The 21,757-nt window shown below is 43.4% G+C and overlaps 2 protein-coding genes across 13 annotated transcripts in view; one reads left to right on the forward strand and one right to left on the reverse strand.

The window, feature by feature from the left end:
• LAMB3 (laminin subunit beta 3) overlaps positions 1–21,757 on the forward strand; it is a 141,771-nt gene that overhangs the window by 18,494 nt on the left and 101,520 nt on the right. The gene's annotated exons all lie outside the window — the stretch shown is intronic.
• The window catches only part of HSD11B1 (hydroxysteroid 11-beta dehydrogenase 1), a 62,846-nt gene that overhangs the window by 11,857 nt on the left and 29,232 nt on the right, over positions 1–21,757 (reverse strand). For all 6 annotated transcript variants that reach the window (XM_034666927.1, XM_034666926.1, XM_034666925.1 and 3 more), the window contains one exon: positions 21,485–21,670. In XM_034666927.1, coding sequence (XP_034522818.1) covers positions 21,485–21,670 — 186 coding nt within the window. The remainder of the gene's footprint in view (positions 1–21,484; positions 21,671–21,757) is intronic.

The raw sequence follows: 21,757 nt of genomic DNA on the forward strand, positions 1-21,757 counted from the left end.
CCACCCCCACCCTGCCCCCCAGCCCTTCCCATAGGTTTTTGGATTTTGGAGTTGCCGATAAAGGATTTTGTGAACTATTATAGGCTCGCTAAAGAAAAGCTAAAACATCAAAAAGCAGAAAAAAGAGAAAAGAAGGGAGAAGAATCTCCTAGGTGCTCACTATTTCAAAAACAACCCTGGTGCATTTCATTAAAGTTTTCTATTCACAGAGCCATTCTTAAATATTTTCCCATATAACGCTGATTCGCTTGTGTGAAGGAACATCTGCATTCCACTATATGTAAAATATATTTAGAAGTTTCAGAAAGCTGAAAAGGGCAAGACCCCTCTAAAAACCCAGATTTTTATTTTTTGGAAAAGTTCCATCAGTAAAGGGGCCCTGACCAAAATGGAATAAATAACATGTAACAGGATGTTAAAAATTGACTTCTGCTCTAGTTTCAGCTGAGGTTCAAAGACTGAGAGCAAACTGGCAAATGCCTCCATCTTCTGAAGGGAGGTTCCAGACTGCCTGTGCCCTTCCACAGCGTTTGTGGTAACACAGATAAGCAAAAACGCGAAAAACCACAAAACCAAAAATGTGTTTGTAACACGTAGACCTTCAGCCATCCTGAGGGCAGAAAGGGCCTGAAAGCAGAGAGGCCAGAGAGAGTGGAGTAGGGAAGGGAAATGAGCTGCATCTCAGTGACCTTCCAAGGAGAAAGGGTGGGCCTTCCCCTTCATGTCCATTCTTGTGAGAGAAGCTCCAAGGGCACCTCATGGAGAGCTAGTCCCGAGGAGTTTGAGGGGCACCAAGGACTGGGGTTTGACCCCACCTAACAGGCTCTGCTCACTACGGGCAAGGCCCCTACAGAGCGGGTGCAAACTGTGTCATACACAAGGGAAGGAAGGCTTCCTGTAGGAAGCTGGACATCCAGCCCACACTCCGTTTGCCGCCACCCTAGGGGTTTTGTCCTAGTGCTCATCCCTTCTTCTCCAGAGTCGTTTCCAATCCTGTCCCAAAGGACAGCCCCAAGTGGTGAGTGTATCTGCTCGTATTCCCACTGTAATCCCAGGGCCGGAGGGAAATACATCACATGAGCGCCTGCTGCCCACATCACCAGAACTAGCAGAGTTCCAGCAGGGGCTTCCTGAAGACCCCACAAAAACACCCAATGCAAGAGTCGGGTTTGGTCATCCTCCCAGCTCAGAGAGCATGAGCTCTGAACATTTGCTGTGACCAGAGTTCAGTGGTATATTAGCTTGGTGCCAGCCAGAGGTAAGGCCTTACCTCTCCTGAACCTCCCTTCTTTCCTGTGCCCCCCACCCTTCTTTCAAACAAGAGAGGTTAGAGGGATCCTGGTAAATGAGGAGGAGATAGGGAACAGGAGGAGAAGCTGAACCCATCTCTCTTTCCTACCTGTTTCCTACAGTAGGCTCAAGCTTGGTCATGGGAGAAGCTTTAGTGAAATAACTCGTGACCAGACATTTTAATTACTGAAGGGAGATCTTTCTTGAGACTGGAGGCAGCCAGAGGATCTTTTCTTATCCTAGAGCGTTGCTGTCTGCCTGCCATCACATCCAGGTTCAGGGATGAGCGAACCCATAAATGGGTCTGCGGGAAAGAATAAAGTTGTTTTCTGATTGCAGCCCACAAGATTCACTTGTTCAACTACCAGTTGGAACACATGCCCGAGTATGAGCTTAATTAAGTCAGAACAAGTAAATAAACGTACTAATTTGCATGAAACTGTCATGAAAGTGAAGGGGTAGAAGCCCGAGTGCTTCTGCCCGAGGTTGAGTCTCGTTTACATCAACGTGTGGAGAATGGAGCCATCACGGCAGAGTAGATGTATGTGAGCTTGATTTCTCTCCTGGGAAGTTTTAGCCCGCAGAGAAACAGAGCTCTGGCGATCATATTTTCTGAAGCAAAATATGGGACATGGAGTCTGACAAGTAAGAGTGCAGACTTGGTGATGAATGGGACATACTGTTTGCAATTAGCTCTGTCCCAGAAACGCTGGGACTTCGCCACTGTAGGAACAGCTAGAGCCAGAGGGCTGGCAGCTTAGCTGTGTGCTGGAGCTTGTTAGCTGAGAAGAAGAGGTCAAAAGCAGGCCTTGGAGCTTTTGTTCATCCACTCCACACCCTCCATCCCCAACTGCCCTGCTGAGATTTTGAAATTACAGTATTTCCATTTCAAAGGCAGATTTTAAACTGCTTGAATTGAGAGCTCTGAAGAAAGCGTGCAGGATGGAAAAGACTCATTTCTGCCTGCCTTCAGACTTTCAGAGCGACCCCAGGCAAATGCGCCACATCTTCTACTGAGCAAGCCCCAACTTGGGGTTCACCATGCCCTGGTGGCTTCGAGGCTGGGAACTCATCCTGGATCCTGCCCCTTTTATCCAGGTCTTCCCAAAAATATTTCCTGAGCTGAGCCCCGCAGGGTCTAACCTCTTGAGTTGTTTGGGTTGAGTTAAGTTCTAAAGATAAATCCATGTTTCTACTCCAGGCTTTGGAGAACCTGAGGTGTCATTGTAAGTAGTGAGAAAACCCACAATCCAGTGGTAATTGAAGCAAAGGGAATGGATGGCAATGCCCAGGGAGAGTATGTTGAGTGAGAAGAGAAGAGGGCTCGGGATGGAAAGAATCTTAAGGAAACCAACGGTAAGACTTCGGCATGAAGAGAACTGCAACAAAGCATTCAGGGTGGCCAGAGGACATGACGCCTGGGGGCGGGGTGGGGGTGTTTTGGCTGAACACAAAAGAGGAGTCTATGGTGTTGAAACAGTGCAAAATGTAGCAGAGATAAGTAAGATAAAACCTGTTAGCTAGGTTTTGCAAGATGACTTTGGCAAGAGCTTTTCTGTGCATGTACAAGGCCGTGAAATGTGACTCTTCCTTTTGATCTGAGCATGAACACATCTCCCAAGGTGAGACTAAGAGAGTAGATTTCAAGAGCCCCCACAGTTGAAGGCCGGGCCCACCAGTTCCACTAATATTACCTAATCACCCACATCCAGCCTAAATAGTTGTGCTTAGAGAAAGGAGAGTTGTTACTGTCATACGTGTTCATCCACTGGGGGTCAGGGAGGCATATGCATTCCCGTCATAAGAGAGGCTTTAAGATTATTTGGAGACCTTTGCAAGTGTCCACTGGAGTTTGGGAACTGGTTAAGTGCAATGTGGGATTAAATACATCAATAAATATCAGGCTTCTCAGAAACCAAATGTGGAGCCCATGGAGGGGAGCTGGCCTGGGGTCACCTGCCCAGGGATAGTGGGGTGGACTGGGCCCAGGGGGATGGGTTGATCAAAGCCTTGGAGCTGAGGAAGAAGCCAAAAGGGGTGAGCTGGAGGAAACATTAGCACATCTCCTACAGGGGATCTCCAAGGAGCCCACGAGAAAGTCCCACAAAATCCGCCCTCATACCTCTTCCAAGTCACTGGATCCCTAGGATGGGGATTTTTTTTTCTTTTGAAATAATTTCAAGCTTAGAGAAGAGTTGCAAGAATAGTACAAAGGACCTCTCCCTTCCCCTTCCTGAACCATTTGGGAATAATTGCTGTAATGGAGGTCATTGCTGACCCAATGTCCCACCGCCCCTGAATATGTTAGTGTGCATTTCCTACACAGAGGGGCATCCTTGGACATAACCACAATGCAGCTATCAAAATGTGGAAAGTAATTTATTCGTTTTCTAGACCTGCCATATCAAATTACTACAAGCTGGCTGACTTACCACAACAGAAATTTACTCTTTCATGGTTCTGGAGACCAGAAGTCTGAAATCAAGGTGTTGGCTGGGCTGCATGCCCTCCAAAGGTTCTAGGGGAGAGAGAATCCTCCCTTCTTTCTCTAGCTTCTAGTGGCTGTCAGCATTCATCATAGCTATATCACTCCAAACTCTGTCTCTCTCTTTACACAGCTCCCTCCTTATGTCCATGTCTTCTCTTCTGTCTCTTTTAAGGACATTTGCCATTGGATTTAGAGCCTCCCCAGGTCATCCAGGATGATCTCATCTCAAAATCCTTAATTACAGCTGCAATGACCCTTTTCCCAAATAACGTCACATATATAAGTTCAGGGAGTTAGGACATAGACACATCTTTTTAAGGGTCACCATTCAACCTCCTACAACATTTTGTAGGATGGTACTTAGAAAAAAACAACTATCTTAACCAATGTTAAGTGTACAGTTCAATGGTATTAAGCACATTCATATTGTTCTGCCAGTCATTACCAGCATCCATCTCTAGAGCTCTTTTCATCTTACTACACTGAAACTGTGTGTCCATTAACAATAACTCCCCATTCCCCCATATCCCTAGCCCCTGGCAACCACCATCCACTTTCTATCTCTATGATTTTGACTACTCTAAGTATCTTATGCAAGTGTAATTATATAATATTTGCCTTTTTGTGACTGGTTTATTTCACTTAGCATAATGTCCTCAAGGTCCATCCATGTTGTAAATTTATCAGGGTTTTCTTTCTTTTTAAGTCTGAATTATATGTATATACTACATTTTGCTTATCCTCTCATCTGCTGATGGACACTTGGGTTGCTTCCATGATTTAGCTATTATGAATAATGCATCTATAAATATGAGTATAAAGTGTTTTTTTTGAGGTGTGCTTTCAGTTCTTTTGAGTATATACCAAGGAATATAATTTCTGGATCATATGGTAATTCTATTCTTAATTTTTTTTTTAAAGATTTTATTTATTTATTTGACGGAGATAGAGACAGCCAGCGAGAGGGAACACAAGCAGGGGGAGTGGGAGAGGAAGAAGCAGGCCCATAGCGGAGGAGCCTGATGTGGGGCTCGATCCCATCACGCCGGGATCATGCCCTGAGCCGAAGGCAGACGCCCAACCGCTGTGCCACCCAGGCGCCCCTATTCTTAATTTTTTGAGGAACCTTTACACTAGTTTCCATAGTGGCTGCACCATTTAACATTCCCACCAACAGTACACAAACGTTCTAGTTTCTCTACATCCTCACCAGATCTTGTTACTTTCTGTTTTCGTTTTTATTTTGTTTTGTTTTGTTCTTATTTTTTATAATGACCACCCCAACAGTTGTTGGTGATACCTCATCATGGTTTGGGTCTACATTTCTCTGATAAGTAGTAATGTTGAGCATCTTTTCATAGACCCATTCGTCATTTGCGTGTCTTCTTTGGAGAAATGTCTATTCAAGTCCTTTGTTCATTTTTGAATCATTGTTTTTCTGTTGTTGAGTAGGGTGGTACTTTAAGACTATATAAATACCGTGTTTCTTATTAAACTTTTACCCACTAGTTTTGGCATCCACTGGTGCTTTCTGGCTGAATTATTACTAATTATTTTTTTTGAATTATTACTAATTATTTCTAATTTCATCACTCCTTCTATATTTCTCATTTAGCTTTCCACTGTATGGAAATGCCTTCTCCACTCCCCATTTGTTCATGTATTTATTTATATCATCATGGATTTTTATTGTATCTTATGGGTTACAATCCGTTATTATCATTATTTATTTGAATGTCCCAATGGTGCCAGGTTTGGCTAGTGGGAGCCTTTTAAAAGTTTCTGTGTCCTAGTAACATCTCCCTATTATTCTTCGGGCAGTTTTTAAATTACTGGCACAAGATTTTCAGGTTCATCTTAAACTTTTCCTGGCACTGCCCTGGAATCAACCATTTCTCCAAGAATACTTGGCTCCTTTTAGTGGAGAATGATATTTAGAAACCAAGATCTGGACACTCATTGTGCTCCCAGGTCCTCTCAGTAGACAGAGCTGGGAATATATGCATGCATATATAGACATACATATCTATATTACCATATCTATTCATGGATATTAAGAATGATTGGCTCATAGACACCTCCAGGTCCAATCCAATATCACAGGGTTCATTCAAATTTGTAACACTGACAGTGAGATCCATTATCCTTAGTATTATTACTTATTTGATGAATGTCCCTTGTACGTAATTATTCTGTAGTTATTTCTGAGCCCTCTGTGTGGGTGCCCTCCTCATCCCACCTGGGCACTTTCTACCAGGGCACATGGGTGACCTTTTCACTCCAGGTTGGGCTGCCCCTTGACAGCACCCTTTGCAGATGTCCCCATCGCCCCCTTAGTTCTAACACTCCATGCCAGGTGCCACACGGACACCCTTCTTGGCCCACCTGAGCTCTGAAACTTCACACCAGGCTACCATTGCTGCCTCTTGTACGGATGCCATCCTCATCTCATCTCAGTGTTGCTATCCTGGGCCAGGCTGCCACTTCCGCTCCCTGACACAAACCTGCCCTGTCCTTCTCACATTGGAAAACCTGGGCTGACAGCAGCAGTCTTTAAGGAAGATTATCCAAAGGCTATGCAAATGACTCAGACAAGTTAACCATTGTTCACCCTGCTTCTTTCCTAACTCTGTCCTCCCCGTGGCCTCATTGATTAGCCCTGAGTCAATAATTGTGTCTCCAGGCTGGTCGAGTCATGAATAACTTGGGGGATTGACTTATAAAATTCAGCTGAGCCAGTTAGATACCTCTTCTTTTGGTGAGGGGGGGGATTTGGAATTGGGAGATTGAGAGACCAGGAGAGCTGGCCATGGGGCAGAAGTTCAAAGCATATTGAGAGCCATTAGGCTGAGAAAAGTGCTGTGGCAGCCAGGTTGAAGCGGGTGCCAAATGAAGCAGAGGCTAATGGAGAGAGAAGAAGGGGAGCAGGTGTGCTGAGAAAAGCAGGTATGGCGCGGCTGTGCCATCAGCTACAATTGCCATAAGCCCAGCAGCCTCCCCAGGGATGGGCTGAGACAGATGTATGTCCAATGTGGACCAGTGATCTGGCACCCCTTAAAAATATTCTCTAAATATTGTATAACATTTATTTAATGTTAATTACTTTTCCAATGCAAGAAATAAAGGATTTATTTTATGCACCTATTACATGGGAGTTCCTGAACCAGACAACTTTGTGGGAAAATATCAAATAATTTAAAACCCATATAATAACATGGACTGTACATTATTTGGATCCTGAACTTTCAGTTGGCTGTGATGGCTGATTCAGGCACATTTCAGTGGGCTATTCTCAGTGTTGGTAGCTTTGCCTGCGATTGGTAGACAAGCTGAAAAAAATCCTGCGGTAAATGTTTTCCTACATACATCTGTGACTGCATCGACGGTTATATCTTGATAGATTCTCAACATTATGTCTGCTAAGTGAAATGATGGCAGCACGTCTGAGGCTATTGATACCTACTGACAAATTGCTTTAGACAAAATGAACAATGAGGCACTAGACTTTTAAAGATCAGTGGTGGAGGGGGCACCTGGGTGGCGCAGTCGTTAAGCGTCTGCCTTTGGCTCAGGGCGTGATCCCAGCGTTATGGGATCGAGCCCCACATCAGGCTTCTCCGCTGGGAGCCTGCTTCTTCCTCTCCCACTCCCCCTGCTTGTGTTCCCTCTCTCGCTGGCTGTCTCTATCTCTGTCGAATAAATAAATAAAATCTTTAAAAAAAAATAAAGATCAGTGGTGGAAACCACGTAAAAGTAATTTTAAAAAAACCATACTCTTCCCCACCAGGAGTATATGAGAGTGTCCCGCTTATAGCTACTCTGTGGAGGGAATAAAGTTCTCAGCAATTGACAATTTTGTAGGCAAACAAACAAAACAAAACAACAAAAATCAACACTCCACTCCCACCATGGCACTTAGTAGTTCGAATTTGGTAATGCATAAGTTTTGGTCACTTGAATCTGCTTGTTTACTTGTGAGACTGAGCACAACCTCTGGCCTCCCCTCCCCTCAAGTCAGCCATCATGGGAGGAGAAATATTTTGGTTCTGTTTACCATATAGAACGTGGTCCCTTACTTTTGTTTAAAAAAAATGATTCTAATTTTTCTAATTATTCTAAGTTCATTGTGCAATAAACAGTTCTGAGGTCTATAAAATGAAAGGTAAAAGCCCTTTTCTTTAAACACAGTTGGGCTCATACTATATATACTGTTCTCTAAATTACTTTTCTTACAAACATTATGATTTTGATAGTCAGTATGTATAAAAATTTACCTAGTATTTCACTGTAATTTAGAAACCTGTCACTAGTGGTGAATATTCAGATTGCTTTCAGTTTTTTAGTAACTATAAACAATGTGATGATGGTTTACACTGAAATGGGGGCTCCACAGTGATGCCCCTTACCTTGCCTTCCTTGTTCACTGCCATAGCCCTGGCATCTGGCACTGTGTGTGGCTCAGAGTGGACCCGCGATTCATATATTTTTTTTTAAAGATTTTATCTATTTATTCGACAGAGATAGCGACAGCCAGCGAGAGAGGGAACACAAGCAGGGGGAGTGGGAGAGGAAGAAGTAGGCTCATAGCAGAGGAGCCTGATGTGGGGCTCGATCCCATAACGCCGGGATCACGCCCTGAGCCGAAGGCAGACGCTTAACCGCTGTGCCACCCAGGCGCCCCGACGTGATTCATATTTTTTTTTAATAAATGAATGAATATATTTCGCAAACACTTTTGCAAATTTATATGTAGAATAAATTTCTCAGATGTAAAGTTATGCTTTCTCTGCCCAGGCCTTCCTCCTCTTGAAATATCTTGAGTGGACTTGTACTTATTGAAATCAACACTTACTTCAACAGGAATTCTCCTTGGGTCAAACCCAACTGTCTAAACGTCTATATTCACACCATGTCAAATTCACTTTTCACTGTATCAGTTTTATACTTAGCTGAGTTTCAAAGGTATGCCTTTGCCAACATTTGCAACAAGAAGCTGCATGTGAAATCAAGTAGGTGTATTTATTATTAGGAAAGTTTTGCTAACATTTTGATGGGCAGGCTCATGGGAAAACAATCCACAGAATAGAAAATATAAACATCCCATAAACACATGAAAATGTAATTAGTTCACTATTGACCTGACTTTTACTAAATACCCACTACATGCCATGTGCTGCTGTAGGAAATAAGACATCATGTAATAAAAAACAGAGCACCACTGTCACAAATAAAAAAAGAAATTAAAATTATGACTACTAAACAACTTTTTCTTTTACCTACAAACTTTCTTTTACCTACTGCCAAAAACTTTGTGAACTCTGCAAAGTAGGTATGAGAAGAACCCTCATGTCTATACTCAGGGTGGGAATGGGGCATGATTCTCATATTCATCTAAATTCATTTTTATTTTTATACATTTAAAAAGTCTAGTCTTTTATTTTTCCTTGTATCTAAAATAGTTTGGAAACATGTACCAAATGCCTTCAAAATGTTTCTATCATTTCACCCAGTAAATCTAGTACTAGGAATTTATCAAGGAAATAAACATCAACTCAGCCACACATTTACACAGAAGACATTTATTACAGGATTTTTAAAATAGCAAAACATTGAAAGGAACCTAAATGCCTGGCACTAGGAAAATAATTGTTTTATGTCTCTATCTATATCTGGAAAGAAATTCTCCAAAATACTGGCATGATTATGGATGATTTTTACTTTCAGTTTTATACTTTTCTTCTTTTTTTCAGATATTTATAGTGTGTGTGCGTGCGTGTGTGTGTGTGTAGTTTTCAAAATTACGGAAACACGTAAGAAAGTTGTTGGGGCATTGCTCTTTTCATTACTTTGTGCATGTACTTGACAGTCTTTTCTGAGAAATTTATTTCAGATATTATTTGCTTCTTGCAGTACCTCCTTCTTTTGAATATAATCTTATCTGTATGCTGAGCCTCTTTTTTTTTTTTCTTTTTGTTAAGAAAATTCAAGAGGTATGGGGCACTTGGGTAGTTCAGTTGGTTAAGTGTCTGCCTTTAGCTCAGGTCATGATCTCGGGGTCCTGTTTTGGGCTTCCTGCTCAGCGGGAGTCTGCTTTGCTTCTCCCTCTCCCTCTGCCCACCCCCACTCATGCTCTCTTTCTCTCTCTCAAATAAACAAATAAAATTTTTTTAAAAATTCAAGAGGCAGATGGAGGTTAAGATGGCGGAGGAGTAGGGGACCCCTTTTTCAGCCGGTCCCCTGAGTTGAGCTGGATAGGTACCAGACCAGCAGGAATATCCACGGAGTCAGCCTGAGACGCAGGAAGATACATCTGGATCTCTACAAATGAACATCTCCAGCGCTGAGTATCGAGGTACGAAGCGGGGAGCCGTGAAACCGCGCACAGATATCCGAAGCTAAACAGAAGGGGGAGGGAGCCGCCGTGTCAGGGCGCCGGGAAGCGGTAGCCACCTGCAAGGGGGAGCGGACAGACCGCGGACCCGCACGCTTGAGACAGCAGGCTGAGAAGGGAGCTCCGGGAGCGCACGCGGGACGGCTGGCGGTTGGCGGGCCACCTGCACGGGGGAGCAGGCGGACTCGCGGACGGCACCCGCGAGACAACAGACTTAGAACGCGAGCTCCAGGAGCGCGCGCGCAGGGCGGCTGGCGGGCCACCTGCACCGGGGAGCGGGCGGACCGCGGACCCGCACTCTGGAAACGGCAGACTGAGTCCGTGAGCCGGGAGCGTGCACCACCAAGCATCTCACGGAGCTCCGGAGCTCCGGTGTGCTCACTGGATCGAGGCTGAGACCGGGAGCTCCGGGAGCGTCCGCGGGGCGGCTGGCGGCTGGAGGGCCACCTGCACGGGGGAGCAGGCGGACTCGCGGTCAGCACCCGTGAGACACCAGACTGAGACGGGGAGCTCCGGGAGCCCGCGCGGGGCGGCTGGCGGCGGGCGGGGTTGGAAACACAAAGGACAGAGACGTGCCGGCCCTGGAAGTGAGGGCTGGGACGCCGGGTGTGGGGCGCACAGCCCGGGATGCTGCAGGGTTGAGCAGCACCAACAGAAACAGAGTTAAAGTGGCCAGAACATCAGTGGAGAACGATCCGCGATCCCTCTGTTCTGAGACAGAGGCTGAATTTCAGCCGCTGCTGCTCTCTCAGAAGAGGCATAGCAAACCGCCAGGGAAAGCCGCCAGAGAACAAAAGCCCGGAAATACCGGCTCACAGGGTGCCCATCCCCATCCCCCCTCGCAAGGGACACAGAGACTCTACCCAAACAGGGTTTTCTGAGTACCGGCAGGCAGGCCCCTCCCCCAGAAGGCAGGCTGAAAAATCAAGAAGCCCACAACCCGGAGCGCCTGAGTGGCGCAGTCACCAAGCACCTGTCTTCGGATTAGGGTGTGATCACAACGCTCCGTAAGGAGTCCCTCATCGGGCTTCTCCACCGGGAACCTGCTTCTTCCTCTCCCACTCCTCTGCTTGGGTTCCCTTTCTTGCTGACTGTCTCTCTCTCTCTCAAATAAATAAATAAACTCTTTAAGGAAGAAGCCCACATCCCTAAGATCTCTATAAAACAAGGGCGCACGGCCTGGGTCCCAGTCAACACTTGGGCTCTGGACAACCCTGCAATCTCTCTTCATCAGAATGACGAGAAGGAGAAGTCCCCCCCAGCAAAGAAAAGATAATGAGTCTGTGGCCTCTGCCACAGAATTGGCCTCGGCCACAGAATTAATACATATGGATGTATCCCAATTATCAGAAATGGAATTCAGAGCAACAATGGTCAAGATGATGAGTAAACTTGAAAAAAGCATCAGAGAAAGCGTTGCTGAGAATATAGAATCCCTAAGGGCAGAAATGAGAGCGAATCTGACAGAAATTAAAAATTCTATGGGCCAAATACAGTCAAAACTAGAGGCTCTGACGGCCAGGGTCACCGAGGCAGAGGAACGCGTTAGCGAATTGGAGGATGGGTTAGTAGAAGAAAAAACGAAAATAGAAGCTGGTCTTAAAAAAATCCACGCCCACGAATGTAGATTACGGGAGATTACTGACTCTATGAAACGATCCAATGTCAGAATCATCGGCATCCCTGAAGGGGTGGAGAAAAACAGAGGTCTAGAAGAGATATTTGAACAAATTGTAGCTGAAAACTTCCCTAATCTAGCAAGGGAAACAAGCATTCGTGTCCAAGAGGCAGAGAGGACCCCATCCAAGCTCAACCAGGACAAACCTACGCCACGGCATGTCATAGTGCAATTCGCAAATATTAGATCCAAGGATACAGTATTGAAAGCGGCCAGGGCAAAGAAATTTCTCACGTACCAAGGCAAAGGTATCAGGATTACGTCAGACCTGTCTACAGAGACCTGGAATGAGAGAAAGGCTTGGGGGGGCATTTTTAAAGCTCTTTCAGAGAAAAACATGCAGCCAAGGATCCTTTATCCAGCAAAGCTGTCATTCAGAATTGATGGAGAAATAAAGACGTTCCAAAATCGCCAATCATTAACCAATTTCGTAACCACGAAACCAGCCCTACAGGAGATATTAAGGGGGGCTCTATAAAGGTAAAAAGGCCCCAAGAGTGATACAGAGCAGCAAGTCACAACCGATACAAAGACTTTAAAGAGAAATGGCATCATTAAAATCATATCTGTCAATAATCTCTATCAATCTAAATGGCTTAAACTCTCCCATAAAACGCCACAGGGTTGCAGATTGGATAAAAAGACATGACCCATCCATTTGCTGTCTACAAGAGACTCATTTTGAACCCAAAGATGCATTCAGACTTAGAGTAAGGGGATGGAGTACCATCTTCCACGCAAATGGACCTCAAAAGAAAGCTGGAGTAGCAATTCTCATATCAGATAGACTGGATTTTAAACTAGAGGCCATAGAGAGAGATACAGAAGGGCACTATATTATTCTTAAAGGAAGTATTCAACAAGTGGATATGACAATTATTAATATATATGCCCCCAACAGGGGAGCAGCAAGATACACAAGCCAACTCTTAACCAAAATAAAGAGACATATAGATAAGAACACAGTAATAGTAGGGGACCTCAACACCCCACTATCAGAAATAGACAGAACACCCTGGCAAAAACTAAGCAAAGAATCAAAGGCTTTGAATGCCATACTCGACGAGTTGGACCTCATAGATATATATAGAACACTACACCCCAGAACCAAAGAATACTCATTCTATTCAAATGCCCATGGAACATTCTCAAGAATAGATCATGCTCTGGGACACAAAACAGGTCTCAGCCAATACCAAAAGATTGAAATTATCCCCTGCATATTCTCAGACCACAACGCTCTGAAATTGGAACTCAACCACAAGGAAAAACCTGGAAGAAACTCAAACACTTGGAGGCTAAGAACCATCCTGCTCAAGAATGACTCGATAAACCAGGAAATCAAAAAACAAATTAAACAATTTATGGAGACCAACGAGAATGAATACACAACGGTCCAAAACCTATGGGATACTGCAAAGGCAGTCCTAAGGGGGAAATACATAGCCATCCAAGCCTCACTCAAAAGAATAGAAAAATCTAAAATGCAGTTTCTATATTCTCACCTCAAGAAACTGGAACAGCAACAGAGGGACAGGCCTAACCCACTGACAAGGAAGGAGTTGACCAAGATTAGAGCAGAAATCAATGAATTAGAGACCAGAACCACAGTAGAGCAGATCAACAGGACTAGAAGCTGGTTCTTTGAGAGAATCCATAAAATTGATAGACCACTGGCAAAACTTGTCCAAAAACAAAGAGAAAGGACTGAGATTATTAAAATTATGACTGAAAAGGGAGAGGTCACGACCAGCACCATTGAAATTGCAAGGATTATTAGAAACTTTTATCAACAGCTATATGCCAAAAAACTAAACAATCTGGAAGAGATGGAGGCCTTCCTGGAAACCTATAAACTACCAAGACTGAAACAGGAAGAAATAGATTTCTTAAATAGGCCAATTAACTATGAAGAAATTGAGTCAGTGATAAACAACCTTCCAAATAATAAAACTCCAGGCCCAGACGGTTTTCCTGGGGAATTCTACCAAACATTCAAAGAAGAAATAATACCTATTCTCCTAAAGCTATTTCAAAAAATAGAAACAGAAGGAAAGCTACCAAACTCATTCTATGAGGCTAATATTACCTTGATCCCCAAACCAGGCAAAGACCCCCTCAAAAAGGAGAATTACAGACCGATTTCTCTAATGAATATGGATGCCAAAATCCTCAACAAGATCCTTGCTAATAGAATCCAACAGTACATTAAAAGGATTATCCATCATGACCAAGTGGGATTCATACCTGGGATGCAAGCATGGTTCAACACTCGCAAATCAATCAATGTGATACATCATATCAACAAGAAAAGACTCAAGAACCATATGATCCTCTCAATTGATGCAGAAAAAGCATTTGACAAAATACAGCATCCTTTCCTGATTAAAACCCTTCAGAGTGTAGGAATAGAGGGTACATTTCTCAATCTCATAAAAGCCATCTATGAAAAGCCTACTGCAAGCATTATTCTCAATGGGGAAAAGCTGGAAGCCTTTCCCTTAAGATCAGGAACACGACAAGGATGCCCACTCTCGCCACTATTATTCAACATAGTACTAGAAGTCCTTGCAACAGCAATCAGAAGACAAAAAGGGATCAAAGGTATCCAAATCGGCAAAGAAGAAGTCAAACTGTCTCTCTTTGCAGATGACATGATACTCTATATGGAAAACCCAAAGGAATCCACTCCCAAACTATTAGAAGTTATAGAACAATTCAGTAAGGTGGCAGGATACAAAATCAATGCCCAGAAATCAGTTGCATTTCTATACACGAATAACGAGACTGAAGAAAGAGAAATTAGGGAATCCATCCCATTTACAATAACACCAAAAACCATGCGTTACCTTGGAATTAACTTAACCAGAGACGTAAAGGACCTATATGCTAGAAACTATAGATCACTTTTGAAAGATATTGAGGAAGACATAAAAAGATGGAAAAATATTCCATGCTCATGGATTGGAAGAATTAACATAGTTAAAATGTCCATACTACCCAGAGCAATCTACACTTTCAATGCTATCCCGATCAAAATACCGAGGACATTTTTCAAAGAACTGGAACAAATAGTCCTTAAATTTGTATGGAACCAGAAAAGGCCCCGAATCTCCAAGGAACTGTTGAAAAGGAAAAACAAAGCTGGGGGCATCACAATGCCGGATTTCGAGCTGTACTACAAAGCTGTGATCACAAAGACAGCATGGTACTGGCACAAAAACAGACACATCGACCAATGGAACAGAATAGAGAACCCAGAAATGGACCCTCGGCTCTTTGGGCAACTAATCTTTGATAAAGCAGGAAAAAACATCCGGTGGAAAAAAGACAGTCTCTTCAATAAATGGTGCTGGGAAAATTGGACAGCTACATGCAAAAGAATGAAACTTGACCACTCTCTCACACCATACACAAAAATAAACTCCAAATGGATGAAAGACCTCAATGTGAGACAGGAATCCATCAAAATTCTAGAGGAGAACATAGGCAACAACTTCTATGACATCGGCCAGAGCAACCTTTTTCACGACACATCTCCAAAGGCAAGAGAAATAAAAGATAAAATGAACTTATGGGACTTTATCAGGATAAAGAGCTTCTGCACAGCCAAGGAAACAGTCAAAAAAACTAAGAGACAGCCCACGGAATGGGAGAATATATTTGCAAAGGACACCACAGATAAAGGACTGGTATCCAAGATCTACAAAGAACTTCTCAAACTCAATACACGAGAAACAAATAAACAAATCATAAAATGGGCAGAAGATATGAACAGACACTTTTCCAATGAAGACATACAAATGGCTAACAGACACATGAAAAAATGTTCAAAATCATTAGCCATCAGGGAAATTCAAATCAAAACCACACTGAGATACCACCTTACGCCAGTTAGAATGGCAAAGATAGACAAGGCAAGAAACAACAATTGTTGGAGAGGATGTGGAGAAAGGGGATCCCTCCTACATTGTTGGTGGGAATGCAAGTTGGTACAGCCACTCTGGAAAACAGTGTGGAGGTCCCTTAAAAAGTTAAAAATTGAACTACCCTATGACCCAGCCATTGCACTACTGGGTGTTTACCCCAAAGATACAGACGTAGTAAAGAGAAGGGCCATATGCACCCCAATGTTCATAGCTGCATTGTCCACAATAGCCAAATCATGGAAGGAGCCGAGATGCCCTTCAACAGATGACTGGATTAAGAAGCTGTGGTCCATATATACAATGGAATATTACTCAGCTATCAGAAAGAACGAATTCTCAACATTTGCTGCAACATGGACGGCACTGGAGGAGATAATGCTAAGTGAAATAAGTCAAGCAGAGAAAGACAATTATCATATGATTTCTCTCATCTATGGAACATAAGAACTGGGAGGATCGGTGGGGGAAGGGGGGGATGGAGGGGGGGTAATCAGAGGGGGGAATGAAACATGAGAGACTATGGACTATGGGAAACAAACTGGGGACTTCAGAGGGGAGGGGGTGGGGGAAGGGGATGGACTGGTGGTGGGTAGTAAGGAGGGCACGTATTGCATGGTGCACTGGGTGTTATAAGCAACTAATGAAGCATCAAACTTTACATCAGAATCAGGGGATGTACTGTATGTTGATTAACATAATATAATAAAATAAAATTAATTATTAATAAAAAAAACTATAAAAAAAAAAATTCAAGAGGCAAATTTGAAACTTAAGCAGTGCATCTGAGTAGAGTCTAATTTTGGCCTTTTTAAATACTCTTTTTGTTTTTGTTTTTTTGGTTTTATTGAAGTATAGTTGACACACAATGTTACATTAGTTTCAGGTGTACAACACAGTGATTCAACAGGTCTTATATTCTTCTTTTCTTAAGATCCAGTTTTCTATTTGTATATTTCCAAATAGAGTGTATTTGTTCTAAGACTTCTCAAACTCCTTGGTAAGTAAATGTAAAGACATGATGGTAGAACACTCCTATTTTCACCAAGAAATGCACTGGAACAAAATCAATAGTCTAGCAGAGTTAAGTAGCCATGATGACTTAAGCTCTACCTGGCCTTTCAAGGGTGAAAGGTAGATCAGTGGTTGTCATGGATAGCATTATCTTGTTCTCAATCTGTACTAAATTGTTACTGTCTTCAGCGGGGAGTCAGCTTCCCCCGTTGCAAATCTCTACTTGCCCCTTTTTCAGGGCTGGTACCACAGTGAACCCGAAGCACCAGGTTCTGTCTCAATCCTTCAGGTTTGCCCGAACACAACCTCTTGAATCTAGGCAACCATGGCTCCTGAAATTTTTATGTCCAGGTTGTTGATTCTCCCTTGAATCTCTTTTTTTGGCCTTTGTCCAGACCCTATAGATGACATATCTATAAATGCGCATACCTCATCTCCCCCCGCCCCGCCCCGTCTCCCCCATTCTCTTCAAAATAGTCGAAGGCTGCAGCAGCACCTGGCTCCTGCCCACGTAAATACCTCTATTCACATGTATAAACACTTCCACTCACCTTGGAAAGTGTGGTTCCTGGAAATTATTTCTGAGGTAATTGGATTTAAGGGTAAAGATTCATCTTAGAAAAATATAAAACAATTGGGTGAGGGATAAATCACCCCTTCCTACTCTAGTTCCTAGGCCCCCTTGCATCCAGGACCTTGAGGCTGGCCCTCCTCTCCCCACCACACTCCAAAGGATATCCATACATTGAGGCACTGTCTGCCTTTCAGGAAAAAGTGGGTATGGAGAGCTGAAGGCAGGGATGAGATTAACATCTGTATATTCTTGTCTTGATGCAAAAACAGTTATGGGTATTCCAAATCCTGTTAGTTGATATGTGTAGTTGAGAAACCTGGTTTATTTCTTTTTCCCCCTCTTTGTAATGTTGAATTCTTGAAGTAGGTTTAGACCACACAGGCAGCCCTCAACCCACAAACAGGTTAAGGTCCAACAAGTGACTTCATACATTGGTTTGAGTTTTCCCACAAGAGCATTGTCTTATGAGGTATTTGCCCCTGGCTAGTCATCTCATAATATGCCTGAAATATTATACATCCATGTAGAAAAATATATGAAGCAATGCTGGAAATGAGTAAACCAGAAAAGGAATACATTTGAATAAGACTTTAAAAAGTACATACAGAAAGTTAATCTTTTCAAAAGAGGATTTACTTGGAAAATAATGAATAGGTAACCGGAAACACTTACGGGGCTCTCAAAGAGAGGTCTGAGCATTCAGAGGCTATTGGCAGGGTTCTCTTAATCCTATAGTTTTTCATTTTGAATATTTAAAGAAACCCAGAATTTTATTATGTGCAGTTGCACTTCAAAATATGTCTTAACATTTTTCTTGATACAGAAGAACCAATATCCCTGCACTTGATGCTGGCCCAGTGCGGTTAGCCTTTGTACTCTAATTGTTGTAAGTAGTATTTGTATCACCAACAAAGCCAAAAAAGGGGGGGGGTAAGTAAGTGGAATTTTAAAGGTAATTTTCCAAAACGCATTGGATAAAAGGAAGAGGAAAGGGTCTGGCGAGAACTGACAAGGACTTCGTGTGAAGTGAGGTCCCTGAGAGGAGAAGGAGGCAGGAGGATGGCAGGATTTGTCCCTGAGTCCCAAGGGGCAGTAAAGGAGGGGCAGAGCAGCAGCCTTAGAAGCTGGATTCTGGCTGTCATGCGTGTGACTGATGTGACGGGCCCTAGTTACAGGGTTCACAGAGCCAAGGGGTATGAAAGTGCAGTGACCTTTGCTTTTTGAAAACTGAACCTAAGTCAAGAAGACCCATTTTGATTAATGGCCGATAAACTTTTTCCAGATGTTTTCAACTGTTCTTTGCCCAATTCAGTGATTTCTTTTCCAGTCGTGTTGGAGTAGTAATATCTCTGTCTCCGTTTGTTTCACAAATATCATCTAAGCATTCCCTTTCTGTGCTTCCCCCTGCCCTACTCTGTCCCATACTGCTTGCTGCCTGATGGAAGGGCTTTTGTTTTCCTGACAGACCTTGGGTCTGGAGAGATCAAGGCTGGAGCGGGAGTGTGTGGCGTGCAGTAGGAACATGAGGTGGCCTGGAGGGACTACCGCCTTCTGATCTTATATGTATCTTGGCATGGGTGATGGGGGAGACACTCCTAGTGGTTTATCCATATCAGTGTCTTTTGTAGAACTAGAACCCCTGGTTTTCAGTTGGACACAAATCCACTTTGAAGAAAGACCACAATGGCTGCCAGCCATGGCAGAAGAGGGGGCTACAACTCCCAGGTTGTATCGTTCTTTTTCCATTTTCTGTAGCTGGAATTCTGACGTGCTAATAATGAACCATCCTGGACTTACCGGTGAGGATAATGCCCCAGGGATGGTGGCTCTGAGACAGAGAGGTTCCTGGACAACTTCATGGGACAGAACTACCGTTATCAGCCTTGGACTGCTTACTCCAGGCTGTTTTATGAGAGAAGAATAGATTTGGATTTGTGTCAGCCAGTCTAAATGTGGGTGTTTGTTAGAGTAGCTCAACTTGTAGCCAAACTAGCACATAGTGGAAGGAGGGGAGACTAATCAATGATAGATATTCTATATACATAGAAACTTGATCTGTAGGTGCCCCAAATGGTGTTTAATGGTGGGTAGATGTGGACTGTAAGGAAATTCCCAGAGGCAGCAGTAGTGTCTCGATGCTGAAGCATATTTAAAGCTGAGGCTTTAAAGAATGTATTAAAAGTATAGGATTTCTACGTAATGCAATACCTGGAAATGCACTGGATAATAATAATGGATAATAATAATGGCTTATCGCCATAATTCAATAAATGACTTAATGCATTCCCTGGAAGGAATGATTAAAAATTCATCCCAATACTCTTTGGCTGACCTTAGGATCAATTTGAGGATTAGCATCCCACATTTGTGGAATTCAGATCTTAAGGAGGAGGCATTAATGAATGTGTTTGCTGGGTGTTTAAAAAAATATAGCATGGAACAGAAAAATTCTTCAGTTAGGGAGAGAAAGCATTGTCTGTACTTTGCAAGTTCACAGACATGTTTCAAAGCAAACAGGCTGAACTCTTTGGGCTAGACAAACAGCAGATGTGAAGGAGAGTAGTTCAACTAGATTTCCATCTCTGAGTCCACACACATTAGGAAGTGACTTTTGGTAGGTGTAGAAGGTGTGTGGAAGCAGAGGTTATCAGACTTTCATCCTGCCCTTGGACGTCTACAGTAATTCTTGCTCCTCCTGACAACATTAAGACACTGTGTACATTATAGAAAGTTAAATTTCTCTAGCCAAAGATGAAGCACACTCTTTGCCTAGAGTGGATATATTATTTAATCAACTTAAATCATTAAAGCCACCTACACCATGACTGATGTGAGGGTTTTGGCCAATGCCCTTGGATGGATTGGGGATGTGCCCAGCACCCTCCCACTCAGTATGCATCGGGAAGCTCTCCCTTCCTTTCAGCCTGGAGAGAGGCTGTGTCTGGGGAGGGGTGGGGAGTCTGTGTTGTCTGGGAAGCGCAGGGATGCATATCAATCACTCCATTTGGCGGGTAGCACAGACACACTGCCCTTTTATCCCATCGCTATGCAGGCCTTTCCTGTCCAGGAAATAGAATTCTTTACAACATAGATGGTGTTCTTGGTTACAGTAATAGCTCATAATAGTTTTGAAATACTTAAGAATTACAAAGTCTTCAGGTTATTTGTTTTTACATTGCCAGGAACCACATTTAGATTGCAGATTTTAATCCTGGTGTTTGCCACATCCTTCTGACTAATCAACAAATAGGTGTGGGACTTCTCTCCTGGACCCACGACAAAACGAATCCCCCAAGCTGGAAACTCTCTAGCTCTTTATTGGTGATAACTTGTGATACTACCACCATCCAAAGAGTCAACGACCTTTCTTGATCACACAGTGTTCTCTTCATGAATATTTCTCTGTATACACTCTCTCCTTTTAATAGGACTTTTAAGGTAATGAGTTCAGATTTTGGAGAACACTCCCAATTTAGGCAGATCGGCTAATATAGTGTATTTGTTTCTGTTCTTCCTTTCATTTTGCCTTAGCCTAACCCACGCACCAGACACCTGTATGTTAACAGATTCCGCTTCTCAGTTCTACCTTTGCGTCGACTAACTTCACCGGCCTCTAGCTTTTGGTCATGGCAGAAGCAAAATCAGTTTTATCCATCGTGACCAGGTCTCTCCCTTAGGATCAGGGATGTCCCTTTAGACTTCCATTTGTAGATCACAAACCACCAAGTTTCTCATGGGCACTGTGAATTACTGCTATGTCTCCGTTCCTTCCAGGGAACTTGCAGCCCATCTACCTTGAATAGTCCCTTATTTCTTATGGTCCCGTTTGTTCTTAACAGTGTCTCTTTCCCTCATCATGCATGCTTCTCATTGAGTTCACACACCCAAGCCTCACATTCATATGCCTGCCTCTTCATGCACAGGGGCAAGTGGTGAATTGGCTTTTGCTTAATATCACTGGGAAGATTGATTGATTTTTCACTGTGAACACTTAAAATTCTAGTCTATTGTGTTACTTCTCTGCATGGAAACTGATAAAACTTCACATTCACTGCAGAGCCCCCAACACCATCCCTGCACATCTCCTACTCCTGCCTTCCATACTGGTCCCTGCCCCACTCACCAGCCATCGAGGAGACGACAACAATGCTTCCGTCACTCTGCTTCAGCATGGGCAAGGCGGCAACACTCAGGACCACGTAGCTGAGGAAGTTGACTTCCATGCTTCTGCGCACGAAGTGGATATCACCACTAAATAGATTCATAGGACTGGTGGTGATGTGGTTGAGAATGAGCATGTCTAGTCCCCCTGCAAGAGATGGCTGTGTTGAGGGAAACCATCTGGGGCGATACCTTTCTTCTCGTTCTCCCCCTCCCCAGAGCTCCCCGGTGACCC

Source organism: Ailuropoda melanoleuca, chromosome 8, assembly GCF_002007445.2.
Source record: "Ailuropoda melanoleuca isolate Jingjing chromosome 8, ASM200744v2, whole genome shotgun sequence".
Classification (NCBI taxonomy): domain Eukaryota; kingdom Metazoa; phylum Chordata; class Mammalia; order Carnivora; family Ursidae; genus Ailuropoda; species Ailuropoda melanoleuca.